The sequence below is a fragment of the Hylaeus anthracinus genome, unplaced genomic scaffold, assembly GCF_026225885.1.
Source record: "Hylaeus anthracinus isolate JK02 unplaced genomic scaffold, UHH_iyHylAnth1.0_haploid 5, whole genome shotgun sequence".
Taxonomy (NCBI): Eukaryota; Metazoa; Arthropoda; class Insecta; order Hymenoptera; family Colletidae; genus Hylaeus; species Hylaeus anthracinus.
In genome coordinates this window covers 306,761-320,916 of record NW_026535322.1, presented here as the reverse complement: position 1 = coordinate 320,916, position 14,156 = coordinate 306,761, and the positions used below count along the sequence as shown (strand labels likewise).

The 14,156-nt window shown below is 41.9% G+C and overlaps 2 protein-coding genes across 2 annotated transcripts in view; one reads left to right on the top strand and one right to left on the bottom strand.

The window, feature by feature from the left end:
• Positions 1 to 47: 47 nt before the first annotated feature.
• Positions 48 to 3,128, top strand: LOC128895890 (uncharacterized). Its single transcript, XM_054158864.1, has 2 exons — positions 48 to 979; positions 1,056 to 3,128. The coding sequence occupies exons 1-2, from the start codon at positions 266 to 268 to the stop codon at positions 1,803 to 1,805; spliced, it is 1,464 nt and encodes a 487-aa protein (XP_054014839.1). The 5' UTR covers positions 48 to 265; the 3' UTR covers positions 1,806 to 3,128.
• LOC128895889 (bifunctional heparan sulfate N-deacetylase/N-sulfotransferase) overlaps positions 1,925 to 14,156 on the bottom strand; it is a 33,545-nt gene continuing 21,313 nt past the window's right edge. Inside the window, exons 3-12 of the mRNA XM_054158863.1 lie at positions 9,998 to 10,250; positions 9,682 to 9,873; positions 7,375 to 7,718; positions 6,487 to 6,775; positions 6,282 to 6,410; positions 6,024 to 6,206; positions 5,713 to 5,933; positions 5,352 to 5,630; positions 4,843 to 5,140; positions 1,925 to 4,763 (exon numbers count right to left, since the gene is read on the bottom strand). Of these exons, the coding sequence (XP_054014838.1) occupies positions 4,653 to 4,763; positions 4,843 to 5,140; positions 5,352 to 5,630; positions 5,713 to 5,933; positions 6,024 to 6,206; positions 6,282 to 6,410; positions 6,487 to 6,775; positions 7,375 to 7,718; positions 9,682 to 9,873; positions 9,998 to 10,250 (2,299 nt within the window). The 3' untranslated portion in view covers positions 1,925 to 4,652. The remainder of the gene's footprint in view (positions 4,764 to 4,842; positions 5,141 to 5,351; positions 5,631 to 5,712; positions 5,934 to 6,023; positions 6,207 to 6,281; positions 6,411 to 6,486; positions 6,776 to 7,374; positions 7,719 to 9,681; positions 9,874 to 9,997; positions 10,251 to 14,156) is intronic.

Here is a 14,156-nt window from a genome sequence, read left to right as displayed (position 1 = left end):
CGGTATTTGAATAGCAGATTCCGCAACATGCCATTTTATCGCTGGATCGTTTACGCGGACCAATCCAAATCTCATTTTAATTCTCCTCTGTTGTTTTCAACACGCTCTGGTTTATTTGAACGAGAACAACGAAACGACGATCGCGTATCGAAGGAAAGCAAAGCGTTCTCTGGCAATGTTCGGTGTGCTGCGATAAACGAATCTTTCGATCGAAACTGTAACGTTTACCATAAGCTTGCTTGGCAGTTTTCCCTCCGTCAAGGGAATGTCTAACGGTCATTTAGACGAGCTCGATTACAGTTACTACGACTACGATCGTTTCGAACAGTTCCGTAACGTTAGCTCGAGTTCCCATATTCCATCGTGGCACAGCCTCGCTCGCATCGTTCTTGTCATCTTGTTGCGCGTTGGCTTTGTCCTCGTACACGTTGGTAGCGTGCCAGTGAACGATGTGAATTTGATTCTACTGCAGAATATCGTTGACGTTTGTTGGGTAACGATAACATTCGTTTTGATCGGATTTATCATAGCCTACAACGGCGACGTAAACGGACTGACAGGCGAAGGATATTGGATCGGTGATGCGACCGTCGATAAGGACGAAGCCATAATTGGCTGGTCGGCCGTGGTAATCGCTGCTGCGATTTGCACATCCGGAATCGTAGGCAGAACACATATCGTCGGTTACCTCGCGACGGGATTTCTTCTGGCCGCTTTCGCGCAACCTTTCTTAATTCACTGGATGTGGACGCCCAAAGGATGGATGAAAAGGAACTTATTGAACGGAAGAAACGTTCAATTTCGCGACTATGCCGGCTCGGCAGTTGTTCACCTCGTTGGTGGACTGTCGGGATTCATAGGTTACACGATACTTGGACGAAGAATACTTCAGTTGAGCGCTATAGATGACGCTAGTATCGCTGCTGGTACATCAGGAACCGTGTTTGCTGGTCAGTTGATGGTGTTTATCGGCCTCCAGGTAAATCTAACGGATTTCACGCAAACTCTGTTAAATTAATGAATGAAAGCAATGTCAACTATGCATCTTGATTTAGAGTCTCGGTATGCCAATCGAAAGATTCGTATCTAGAAGTAAAACTCGGTACAATATCTACCTCAACAACTTGTTGGCTGCGTCTTCGTGCGGATTGCTTGTTGTCACTTTCCATTTCGTGTTTACCGAGGAAGTATTCAATCATTGGACCGTAATGAGATGCGTTCAAGCCACGATAGCTGGACTGGTAATAGTGTCGGCTGGGACAGACATTTATTCGCCTTTGGCTGCGATTGGTTTAGGATCGATTGCAAGTGTGATTTTTTATTTAGTTTCGAGGCTACTGTTTCACAGTGCACTCGAGGATTATTGCAACATTGTAGCTATTCATCTTGCTTGCGCCCTTTTCGGGAGTATTTTGGTACCCCTCTTTGATACCGATGACAACGCGGACACCGAATTAATTTTATTGAATTTTTCCTGGCAGTTGATTTGTATAATCACCACTCTTTTCTTTGTCGCGATTACGATGTGCGCCGCTTTTCTCGCATTACAATCTCTAGGTTTATTGAGAAACAGAACGGAACATTTGAATCATTTGAGAGCGAGCATAATTATGGAAACAAGTCCTCCGAGGTCGTTTTGGCGAAGGCTCTTTCATACCGATGACGAACCAGTTTATCTTCAACCGGGATCGACGTCGGATTCTGGTCAACGGCCAAAAACGAGTTCCCATGTCATAAAATATCAAAATGAGGGTGCTGCTGTGGAAAAGGGTCGAGTGATCGAAACGGATGCAACAGAAATCTGAAAAGCATAGGAAAACAAAATGAGATCTCGGAAACGGAAACTTGATTCGGGTTAAGATATAAAGATAAATTTAAAAGTTTTCGGTGTAACCAATGTCCGAAAGTACAACCGACAACGGTCTTAAAACTAAGACTTTAAACATTTCTTTTATTAGAACTTACAGACTACCCGTACAATTATTACAGTATTTTACAATAGAACAATTTTAAGATAAATAATCGAAAGTTCTATGAAAGTGTCGTACACATATTCTACCCATGTTTCCGTTTATTCGTACAATCTTAGTTTCTTTTTTTCTTTTTGTTCGCAAAACAGTCTGTTAGAGATTTATCTACGAAAAGTTTGTTATTTTTAGTGTGCTTGTCGTTATAACCGGAAATGCAAAGATACGGGCAAATTACCAATAATAATTTATCGACGTTTATCTCTTCCAAATGTGTAACAAATTTAAATGGTAGAACCAAGTCGTACAGTCAACCATAAAGTAGTTGTACGGTCTAATTGCACAACGCCTATCGAGTTATTTCCATCTGAAATTTATCATTTTAATGGATATCGCTGGAATGAAATAAAACGGATAGTACTTTTCATATTGTTTAAATTTTACTATAAATTTAAATTTGGTTTCTTTCCAAAAATTTAAATTTTAATAAAAGATGTAGTACTCGTAGGTAAACCAACGATGATCTAATGGCTAATTGCTAGCAAGGATTTTAAACCTTGTTCTGGTTTGTCAAGTATTATTGTCAGCTGGCAGCAAATCGGACAAATATTGCTACCGCCATACCGAACAAAATTGATAGTATTGACTATAGAGATTCCAAGTCGTGATGGTACAATAATACAACTGTATATACAACACTGGTAAAATGGCACGATTCGACGAAACATATCAATCGCTTGGTGCGATAATATCGTTACCGTTAATTATTATTATATTAACAATGAACTTTGTACATGATTTGTTAAACGTCACGTGGCACAGTTTAACGGCAGTATAAAAATGAAAATAAAATATATAAGGGTCAACGAAACGTTGTTAAGATACTATTTAAATGTAAAACGGTTCATCATCAATGAAATAACGAGCTTTTTATACGCTTAGGAAATTACGTCATAATTTCTTAATTGTTAATTTTTGTCCAGTCTGTGGTTTTCGTAAAATATGTTATTTTTCGAGTCTTTTATTTTCAATTGTGTAACTTTCTTACTTAAGTAACGATATTCTTATAACGAGGAAATGATAAGTAGAAACAAATTTTCAAAGCGTGCCAATCGCGTTCTGTAAATAATCAAAAAGAAAAAAAAAACATTAAAAAAATAATACTAACAAGTAGGACACCAAAAATAATTTTATAGAATTGACAAGTGTACGAACCGAGATCGATTTATGGAAAAAATAAGTAGCTAATATATCGTATACATAACTAACAAACCTAGCTGTAACCGATATGCATTCAACAAACGATCGCACGTTAATTAAACCATCTCGTAAATAATAATATTATTTGCAAATATAGGTTCACGTTTTACATCCTATACACGGTTTGCTAGATATAATACATCAAGTATTACAATTTCCAAAAACCGTTCGTTAGTTTCTTCGACGACGAATTTCTCATACCTTGGAACGTAAAATTGATCGTTAAACCAGGATCTACGTGCTTCAAATGTGACAATAGAGATTATTGCAGATAGGCAGTTATCACCTCCTCGCTTGAAACATCAGCGTTTACGAAGAATGATCCGTCAGGTGCGACCATTCCCTCCGTATTTTTGTTTCTTTTTTAATTGTATCGCATTAAGTTATTATGGTACATCTACGATCACATCAAAATAGTACGATACATAAATGTACAAACGGACGCGATCACACACCTTTCATCAACCTTTCCATCGTCAGTACCAAGAATAGTATTGTCAAAATATACATAGAATCATCATTATCGTTTCTTAAATATGCTTACACAACGAGAACTAATTTACATTGCGTCTCCAGGAGATAAGTGGGCGGGCGGGAGAAAAGCTCAAAGTCCCAGAGTTCTACATTCGCAGAAACGATTCTGCGGTTATTAGCAGAAGCAAAGGACTGGTGGATCGTCGATCCAAACATCAACGTTCGATCTGTCCCACTCATCACTTTTATGAGGAAATAAATCTCTTCAAACATTGTAACACGATTTGGACAGATCTTGTCTCATGGAGGTAAAGCATCGCCATGTCCTAAAATACACGTTTGGTCGCCTTTAATTTTATTCATCGATCAAGCATCCATTATCCTTCTTTATCTTTACTATCAAAGTTTGAAAAGAATCACGTGTCTCTTTAAATTCGTACGATACCGTTCATCGAACGAACGCTGTAGGAAGATCGATCATAGATTCAACTCGGACGCAAATTAAGGATCCTGTATCTTCCTTTTTTTTTTCTTCTGTTTTACTCGATAGTAAAGATCAAAACGAGATGCGGCGTCCAATCGCAACAGACGGATGATGGCACGGGCGCGTTGGTTTTACTTCTACTAATCATGTCCTCTACGAGGCAACAACGATGACAATAATAATATAACGTTAATAATAGTGCTATTGGTTTAACAACGATCGACTGTCACGGCTGTGTTACCGTAGAACCGCTTATAGTGACTAGTAGCTTTTCAGGCTCCTCCAGCGATTTAGGCCAATTCGCTGGGACGTAGGCCTTGGTACGGTCCTTATGTCGAAGATTCGAAGACCAATGGAGCGTTTAATGTACAATTAATTTACAGGTCTTCCGCTAATAAACGATGAATCTCGTTTACCGTCGTAATAAGAAGTCCTAAAACGGTGTCGTTTCACGTAATCGACGTTTGCTAGGTCATCACCGTGTCGGTGAGATCTTCTTTCAACCATTGCGGAATAGTTCTCAATCCTAGTCGTTTCAACAATTTCACTAGGGCCGTATTATGAGAGAGATAATATCTCTGTAATGAAATGAATATTTATCAAAGATGTTTTTCCTTTTCTTTAGCGCTTCAAGATCAACACATCGTGTTAACGTACCTGCAACAATTTGTACGATTTGTCCTCCATCGGCGCATACTGACGTCCTTTGCTTTTGCCGAGGCATTTCGTGCGATCTTCGTTGGTTACTTGACAGAAGAAACCCTTCTTTGGATCGTACCTTAAATGAGAGGAATAATTGAACGCAGGCGCGATCTTGAGGAACCTTTGTAATTCGTGTAACGTCTCTACAGGATTTTGACGAAGTTGCTCGCCGTCTATGATGTGTAACTGTTGGGGTGGGTAGTACGAGAGCCATCTCTCCAAATGTTGAGCGTATTTTCCGGGGTTTAAACATCTGCAACGATCACGAATAGCATCGAGTTAATAATCTTTTTCTCAATTGAAGTTTTCATTTCGTCTCCTTTGTACAATCGTTACACGGTAGAAGAGAATATCGTGTGTCGCATTAGAGGGTCGAGGAACTCGAAGTGTTATTTTAGTTAGACGCGATGTTAAAAGAAACTTATTTTTGGAAAATTATATTTCAAGCGTAGATTTGTACCCACCTATTCCTGAGATCGCGTAGAGGTTTTGGAGCGGTGTCGCTCGCTGTGATAACAGAGTGAAAGGAATAATTGTTTGCTATCGGGTCTCCGTGGATTCTCGTGTGCTGATACCAAGAGTAAGCTCGCCTAGCTGGCGAAAGCAATATGGTAATCAATTTTGCTCTTGGAAGAAGCGCGTGAGCTCTGCGCGGTACCAGTTCTCCGTCAAAGTATGTGGCTGATTTTTCGAAAAGATACCGTGAACTCTCGTTTTTCGAAGCTGGGAAGAAGCTCATATACCTAGGTAAAAATATAGTAAATCGGTAACCGAATCGGTTGACGTAACTCACACGGTCTCGAAGTCTAGCGTGCATTCGCTTACCAGTCGAGGCCTTTGTAATAATTTTTTCCATTGAAGAACTGGATTTCTTCGAACGTGTCGGGACTCGGCAAATTACTACTGATCGCTGGATGAATGGACAGGAACGTGTACAGGGCTGTGGTACCAGTTTTTTGAGGACCAATTACCAGGAACCTTGGCAATTGGTCGCAAGTTTTATTCCTCGACCAGATCTTTTGGTGTCTCTGGTCATCGCAAGGATTCTGAAAGACAAAACAAAGTTAGCCTTTACGATGTGTACTATCCGAGATCGAACATGATAGATTATACGATTTGGTTGTACAACAACTTACGCCCCACACAGGATCAGATTCCTCCGGGTAGAGTTGAAAATAACGCTCGGCAAGCTGAAGAGGTGGGGCGCTGGACAGTCTCAAGTTCGTCCAACATTGAATAAACTTAATCACCGATTCGAAGGTATACAGTGCCAGACGATCGTTCCCATAATTCGACATGTGTGTCATAAAAATATTGATCTATAAAAGACAAGCGTGAAAACCATGGAATATATGCAGAAGGATAGGGAGGTTTAAAAGAATCGATTTACTTACGGGATTATGAACGATAGTTTGGAATAGCTCGCCGCCTTGTATCGATTTGTCTAACTTGTCCCTTCCACCTGGATATCTATCGATAAAGATCGTGTGCGTGAAAAGGCCACAGGTTTGCCTTGGTAAAACCTTGTACAGAAAGAACACGTTATCATTTATTTTTCTTACGAAAGTAACCAAGTAACCAAGTATTATAATTACCTACCATTATATTCCGATGAATGAAGCCGCGTCTTAAACGAGCCGGTCTCAGATGGGGGTACTCCTCGGTGCTGGTGACTTTGATGCTCCATACTCTTTTCCATGCTTCGTACAGTCCTTCGTGAACCGGATAAACGCCGGAGTGATGAGGACTCACGCTGTAACCGCTTCCGGTCGGGATACCGTGGTCTTTTGCGAATTGTTTGTTCAACGCCATGTCTAACTGCAGATGCGTTACATTTTCATAGAGATGGGGTTGCTGATGATTCCACATGTGAGAAAACCACGTAAATCTGTAATTAAAGAAACGATAAAAAACGATGTTTGTTCCGACCGAAATCAAGTTTCGAGTATCAAATATTTCGAGACTCGCGAAAACTGATATAACGCGCTACGCGTTTCATCGACAACAAGGCAGACAAAATTACGTTAATTGTACGATATTACACGATTTCTATATTATTCATCGCATGAAATAACGATTACTTCTAGCGAAGCAATATAACGCGAACGCAGGTGCAACAAAAATTAGGAAAAAGTAACAACAATTCGCAAACAGGCGCGACTTCCGTGATTCAATCAAGCGTAACACGTGCACGGACTCGATGCGTTAATTTACTCTAACAACGAATCCTTTCCGCTCTGTTGACTCCCCAATTTACACGCTAACTCTCCAACAATTTCGTTTTCTTTTTCATTATACCATCACACGAAATGAACAAAACGCGTGTATCTGCTTAGGATTGAACGAAAATGTACACATATATATATATAAATAAGAGAAAAGAGAAGAAAAGAAAAGAAAAGAAAACGGAACAACAAAGGGCTAGTTTCCAGAGGCATCGGTCTTTGTAGAAATCTCGTTATAGAGGGTAAGGTAGGTGTAACGTACCTGTCGACGTTCTCCAGAAGCATGTCGTCCCCCAAGTTCTCCTCGGCTGTACCGTGATGGAAGTATTTCCCGGAAAACCCCAAATTAAATTTAAAACCCGGCACCAACGATTGAATTCTCTGCTGAGTGGCCAACAACGCCATCACGTCGTCCTTTCTCAACCTGGTGCCTTTCTCTCCGACGAATATGTCGTCAACGTCCACCAGGATCATCCGATTCAGACTTAAGCTCAATTGGCCGTGCGATAGGTATGAGAGGGAGTCGAGAAGCAGCAAATTGTGCAGCCAAAATCGCAATCCGCCGCCGAAAAAGATCCTCTGAATCCCGTCGTATCTGCCGTGATCCTGCGTAATGTAAATCCGATACGAACGTTAGGTTTATCAGGCTGGAATGGCCACGGACGCGCTTTGCTACTTTTTCTACTGGTCGAGGAGGGTGGGTGGATAATCGGGCTGATCCGAAATGGCTAGAGTTTAACGAAGCAACCGATAAACGCTTAGATACACGATATATGTATATCGATCAAATTCTATGGTTAATCCTGTAGCGTATGGTAACGATGAATAGTAAAAAAAACATATACTTGTCGAAAAGAGAATTTCAGGGAAAATTAAGGCTCGATTTACCAGCAGATGGGCAGATTCGATGAGTGGATTTGAACGTTTTATACGCGGCACACGGTGTGCGAACGTTAATTTGCTTTTGCCCGACCAAACAGCAACTATATCTATATTTCACCCAACTCTAATGCTACGCGACTTTGTTATACTTGAAAGCAAATTTCAATTTTACCATCCGTAATGGAATAAAGAAGCGTAAACGTCTACGTTCAAGATTTTACGTAACAGAGTAAATAGACCGTCGATCGCGCATCGATCGGTCGTTACGTAAAGCTCGAGTTGTTTATTAGCCGCGTATAAATTACAATGTTTTTGCTGGCTGTTTTTTTTTTTTTGTCGAACGCGAAATCAGCTTTATGCAACGTTAATGGGTTCTCGCGTTCGACGCTTATTGATCGTCGGGCATTGCGATAACTTGAAAATTCTTCACAAAGAACTTGATCGAAGCATTGATTCGATGATCGGTGACCGGTCTGGTGGGTCATCGCGTACATCGAGTGTATCGACTACGCGCGGCCAGTCGTCGGTGCAAGATAATTCTGAATAGGCAATTTGATAATTGCATTGTTCTGGCAGGGACTCTCAGTTGGCCGGTGCGTTTTGAAACGACTGCTATGAACGGAACTTGTTAGCAGTAAACAACAATAATAATCTCGCTGATAACCCCATTACGCGACCATGGCAGCCAGGCAGGGGATTCATGGATCGCAGGTAACCAGGTAATTAAATCAGAGGCCAATCAGCCGTTGGTTCATTCGATTAATGGGCATCGGTGGCAAGCTGCTTCATTTGCCGCCATTCGAGCTTGCAATTTATTTTGTTTTCAGGACACGCCTCGGTTTGCGAATCGCACCCTCGACGAACCACAACTTTGCGAAGGAAGTACCTGGTCGAGCTTGGTTCGAGCTGCTGATAAAGCGGTCTTTTTCGTTCGATGTCCTCTGTTAGACGTATACAATTATTTCGTCCATGCTAAATCTTCAAATTCCCAAAGTCGTTTGACTTGTACTTAACAATTGGTTGGCAAACTATGTTAAGTTGAAAGCTAATCTCCGGAAATTAAGCATTCCGAGAGAAACAACGCTTTGAATGTACAAGTGGAACTAGAGCATCTATGAGAATTTGTTCACGTCAGGATTTTTGATTCATCACGATTGAAAAAATTGCATCGTCTTCTCTGTATCCGTTTTCGGTAATTCGGTAATTCGATAGAGTAACTTGTACTTTTGATCGCTATAATCGATACAAACTGCTGACTCATGACCGAAAAAAGATTGACCGGTTTCCGTATAATGGCTTGTACCCGCAATGTTGGTTAACGAATCGACCAACGCGGGCTCAGCAGCGGTGCGTTTTCAGTTCGCGTTCTCGTATCGCGTACGCATCTCCTCGCATCGGCATTCGACGCGACCACGCGGTTCAGTTGCGGCCAGCATTTTGGGGTCGAAATTCGAACCCGATATTTCAGCTTCGCCGTCGATCGATTTCGCGTCAAACGAGAAATGAAAAGCTTACGGCAACGGACAAATGTGATTAATTAACTGCGACGACGAGTTCTCAGGCTCGGTCTCTAGAGGTAAGCGAAACCTTTGAAAAGAGGATTAGACGTTTCCTTCGCTTTTCATCAATTTTTGCGTAGTTAGTACGGAATGTATTTAAAGTACGGGTAGGTAGAATCGCATCTCACCTGTATGACGGTTGCCAGAGGACTCTTGTTGGCCGGATAGTCGAGACTGTCCCGGTGCGCCCAAGCCAGGGGCTCGTAGGTGCTGTGATTGGCCTGAAAAATGGTCCAGTCACCGCCAGGAAGCGGTCCCCAGGCTGTTTCCCCGGATCTGGTTAATCGGAGAATAGGGGACGCCGCGTTTAGCTGAGCATCCTATGGGACAAAGATGAAATTCAGTTTTTCGACTGACGGCAACATTTACACCGTTCAACAAGAAATTTAACTGTTTTTTTTTTTTCTTAGCGTCGTTTTAGCTCGTTAACCTCGTTCGACTGACCTTCAATCTAAGATTAGTATGCACGAACAGAGGAAAACCTTTTAGCTGTGCACCGACTAAACTTTCCTCGCCGGATGGCGCGAAACCCACGATGCCCACCGAGTATTCTCTGCAGTATTTGTCCAGCAACTCACGGTTCCATTTGTCCATCTGCAGGTACTTGTTTAGATTTTCAAAGATCAGGACCCCGTAGCGACCTTTATCGAGATTCGTCAAGACGGGCAAAGATTTACCGGCCACTTCTAACTTGTACCTGAAAGTATTTTACTTGGCGTTACGAACGATTCGTTTGGTATCGGTAGTCGATTACGATATAAGAGAAACTAAACTAAAAAAAAAAAGCTTTTAAAACAATATCCGTTTCAAGATTACGAGGCGTCGAGGTCGCGACAAGAAACTTTCTTAAACCTCTTCAGCGACGTTTTTTTATTCTTCTGGTAAGATTATGCGATAAAGTAAGCATCGCTCGGAGGGAACGTGTTACCAGGAATGGGAAGGAATACTTTCTTCCTTTTTTTTTTTTTGCGTTTCAACCCCGTAGCAGCGTTTCTCTTCTTCTGTCACGCCGGCGCCGCGGCGCGATTGTTTTGTCGCGAATATTTAAAGAACGAGCGGGACAACGATCTCGACGACTGTTGTTAACGACGCGTTCAATCCGCCTTGTTGGTATTGGATATTTAAAACGGTTACGACCGATAAATATAAGAGAAAAAGAATGGAATATCGATAAGAGAAGTACCGCGAGACTTTTGTAGTTATTGTTAAACGATAAAATAAGAACACTTTTATCGAAATCCCATTTACGCGGCATCTGAAACTGCTTCGGGAATAATAAAGCAATTATACGTATAATACACTTTTATATTCCGCATGGTTCTCCTTCCACTGCCCTCCTTCCTTCCTTCCGACTCTTCTCCTCCTTTCCTTTCTTTTCCTTTCTTTTCTCTCGTTAACAACGTACGAATTTCGCTCCATCAAGCGAGCTATTCTCTGCTATACAGCGTCAATGGAATACCTGGATTTCTATTTTGGTGCGCACAAGCGCATTTTCATTCGATTCTCCCTCCGATCAACAACTTTATCGCCAAAATAAAATGACGAGGTTCGTCGACCAAGACTGAGAATTTTCTTATCGATTTATCGGTCGATACCGCAGCACCAAATTTCACGGGGGTTTGCGTTGCGCATTGCGCAATTTACAAAAACGTCTACTCTTTAACAAAGACTCGTCGAATCTTATTTGGAATTCTCGCCAAGCAACGACGCCGGCGATCGTTGTTGTCCTCAACAGTTTACATTTACAGTCGCATGTTGGCGTATCGTGACAGAAAATTGCAGTTAACGGATGAATGAATACCGGATAATTTAGCGGAGTAATCGGTTCGATAATTGGCAACCGCCCATTAGCGACGGCCCGGCAATTTACCGAGCTAACGAACTGTCATAACGAACTCCGACGCGGCTCTTTTGTTCTTGGCCGGCAATTGGCTGGCACGACGAATCGCCAGCAGCATATGCTTGGACCGCGTGCACGAGATACTCTTCCATATGAGATTCAAAGAAATCGATCGTCGAGCCGTTGAAAAACGCGTGTCCGCAATTAGGTCTGTTAGGCATTCAGTCTTCAGCCTTCAGGCTTCACCGGTCGCGCTCTCGTTCGTTCAAAAGTCCTTAGCGAGGATTATATCCTCCTTTCGTTTCTATCAGTGCAACCGGAGTAGCTACTTTGACCCTTCGCGTTTCAATTATGTACCTCTTAGGAGCGGATGACTGGCTCTTAAGAGCAGAGAACCGGAAGACTTTAACCAGCGCCATTCGTTGTTTCCACTGTACAGCGTACAGGCCAAGTACAACCTTACCATCCCTCGGTTCGATCTATGCACTTGTATCGGTGGAGATGTAGTTGAGAAAAAGAAAAATTAGTTGATTTCAAGAACAATGAACGTTAAACGTATTTTAAATTAATCGTCAGCTTGGAAATTTCCTCAGGAAATTTGCCGCGTTATTACGTGTAAATATTCCGTCACGTAAATTAATGCATACAACGTTAATTACAACGTTAATTTTCTCGCTAACGGGTGTTCAACAGAGACTCTGATCTGCGTTTTACCGTCTATTTGGAGTTTACCGTATATACGTTTAGCGTTAGGTGATTTTCGACTTTTACGCAAACAAAAGTCTCGTTTGTACGCATAATGTTCGCTAAATCAAACTAACGCACAACTATCCAAGTAACGAAAGGGAACTGTTCTAGCTTTAGACACGAAAAGACATTTATTTGCTCGTCGAATCACATTCGTTCGCATTCGCAACCCTTCGGAATAACAACGAATAGCCTTTATTCAGCCAACGGAAGGTTCGGATTCGCAAAAATACGTCGGAATGAAAGATTCAACAACTCTCGGACTAATTCGATATTCTGCGATGCTAAAAGGAAGGTGGAGCAGGTTCCAACAAATCTTCAACGAAAACTCGGTGACGCATGGAGGGCTTAAGACAGCAGCCTCCGGTCGCCCCAAACCTTTATTTTCGAGAGGAACTTCTTCTAAGGTGGAAAGAAACAATAGGGTTTCGTCATAATACCTGGCAGAAACAACACGTGAAATCCTGGCCACTCGGAAATTCTGTCCAACTAGGTACCCGGTCGACTAGGACGTTTTTTAAAGCTTTTAAATTCAAGACGCGTACGCGAATCGCAACGCTCGGTTCGAGTCTACCGTTTGCGTTTCGAATAGCTCGCGATCAGGATTAGCTTTAAACCTAGTACCGGCAAGCGGAATTCCTACGACGCGAAGAAAAATATAGAAACGGAGAAGAGAAATAAGGATTACCGGCTACCATTCGGAAAGCAGTTTCGTAGCCGAGGTAGCAAACACGATTTACTCTCGACACTCGAAAAAAAGACTCATCATCCTGGTCGGCGCGACGCACGGTGTTCTTCCAACGTCGAAGGAAGTCAAAGAAACGAGCCAGACAGGCTAAACGAGCAAAGTCTTCGTTTTGCAGAATGAGTATTCCGCGGAATAAAGAAAGATGCCGCGATATGAGCAAGAGAATAATAAAATACGGCGCGACAAACTTTGCAAAACTAAAAAATCCGAACCTTTTATTAAAACTCTGACGTAAGAAATCCCAATGGCTCGCACTCCTGAGCTATTCCTAAGAATTCCATCCGAAACCGAGCTATCGAGAGGAATTGATCCGCCAGTCTTCGAGAAGATCATCTTGTCAACGTCGCTTAACGCGGTTCGCGAGTCTGCTACCGTTCTCCAAGCAGCGGACCACGGATTCACTTTGCAAGCGAACGAATTTTTTAATAATTTGCATTTCAATATAGTCGTCGTCCGAAATAACAAATAAACCAAACCACCAATGGTACAAGTGGAAAATAGGTGGGAACGTAGCTGGGAGTAAAACCGCTCGCGCGTCCTTGTCGACTATTTTCCAACCATGTTCGTTCCGCGAACGAACTCGTTTCCATAGATGATCTTTTGCGAGATAAAAATCCAATTACAATTCGAAATGGATCCCTTCCACCTTCGGTGAAAAGAAGACCGCGGACATTTCCGACGTCGTTACGCGTTTCGAGAAATTATTTTAAACTCTCTGATCGAAAAAGAGTACATAATTATAATAAGAGTAAAGAGTAATAATTCGGTTTCCTCTAAAAGAACCTATGTTTCGGAACTTGCGAATGTATGGCGAGTCTGCGATTTCTCGAACGTGCATCGTTGATAGAACGTTGCTCTTACTCGAATGAGTTTTCGCGTTTTTTAACAGCCCTTTTCAACCAACTCGAGAGTACCGTTCGATATACGTATGTATCACTTACGTAATTCCGGGAGATTAATCGCGAAGAAAAACTACGAGTTTCGCGAATGTTTTTCACCAAGTAAAACGTGACGCGAAAGACTGAAAGAATTCAGAGTAGATAATCATCTTTAATTATTCCAACGCGAGCGTAATTTTTTCGAGGACATCCGACGAAAAATCTCTCCAAGGGAATATCCGTTTTCCTTTACATTCGCGTTGTGACATCACAGGAAATCTTGGCGACGTTTTCTCTTATTTTTCGTCTTCGAGACGCGAACAAAAGCGAAAACTTGCTGGTAAGAGGAAAGATTAAAAGAGAAATTTGGGCAAATAAAAGAATGGTCGT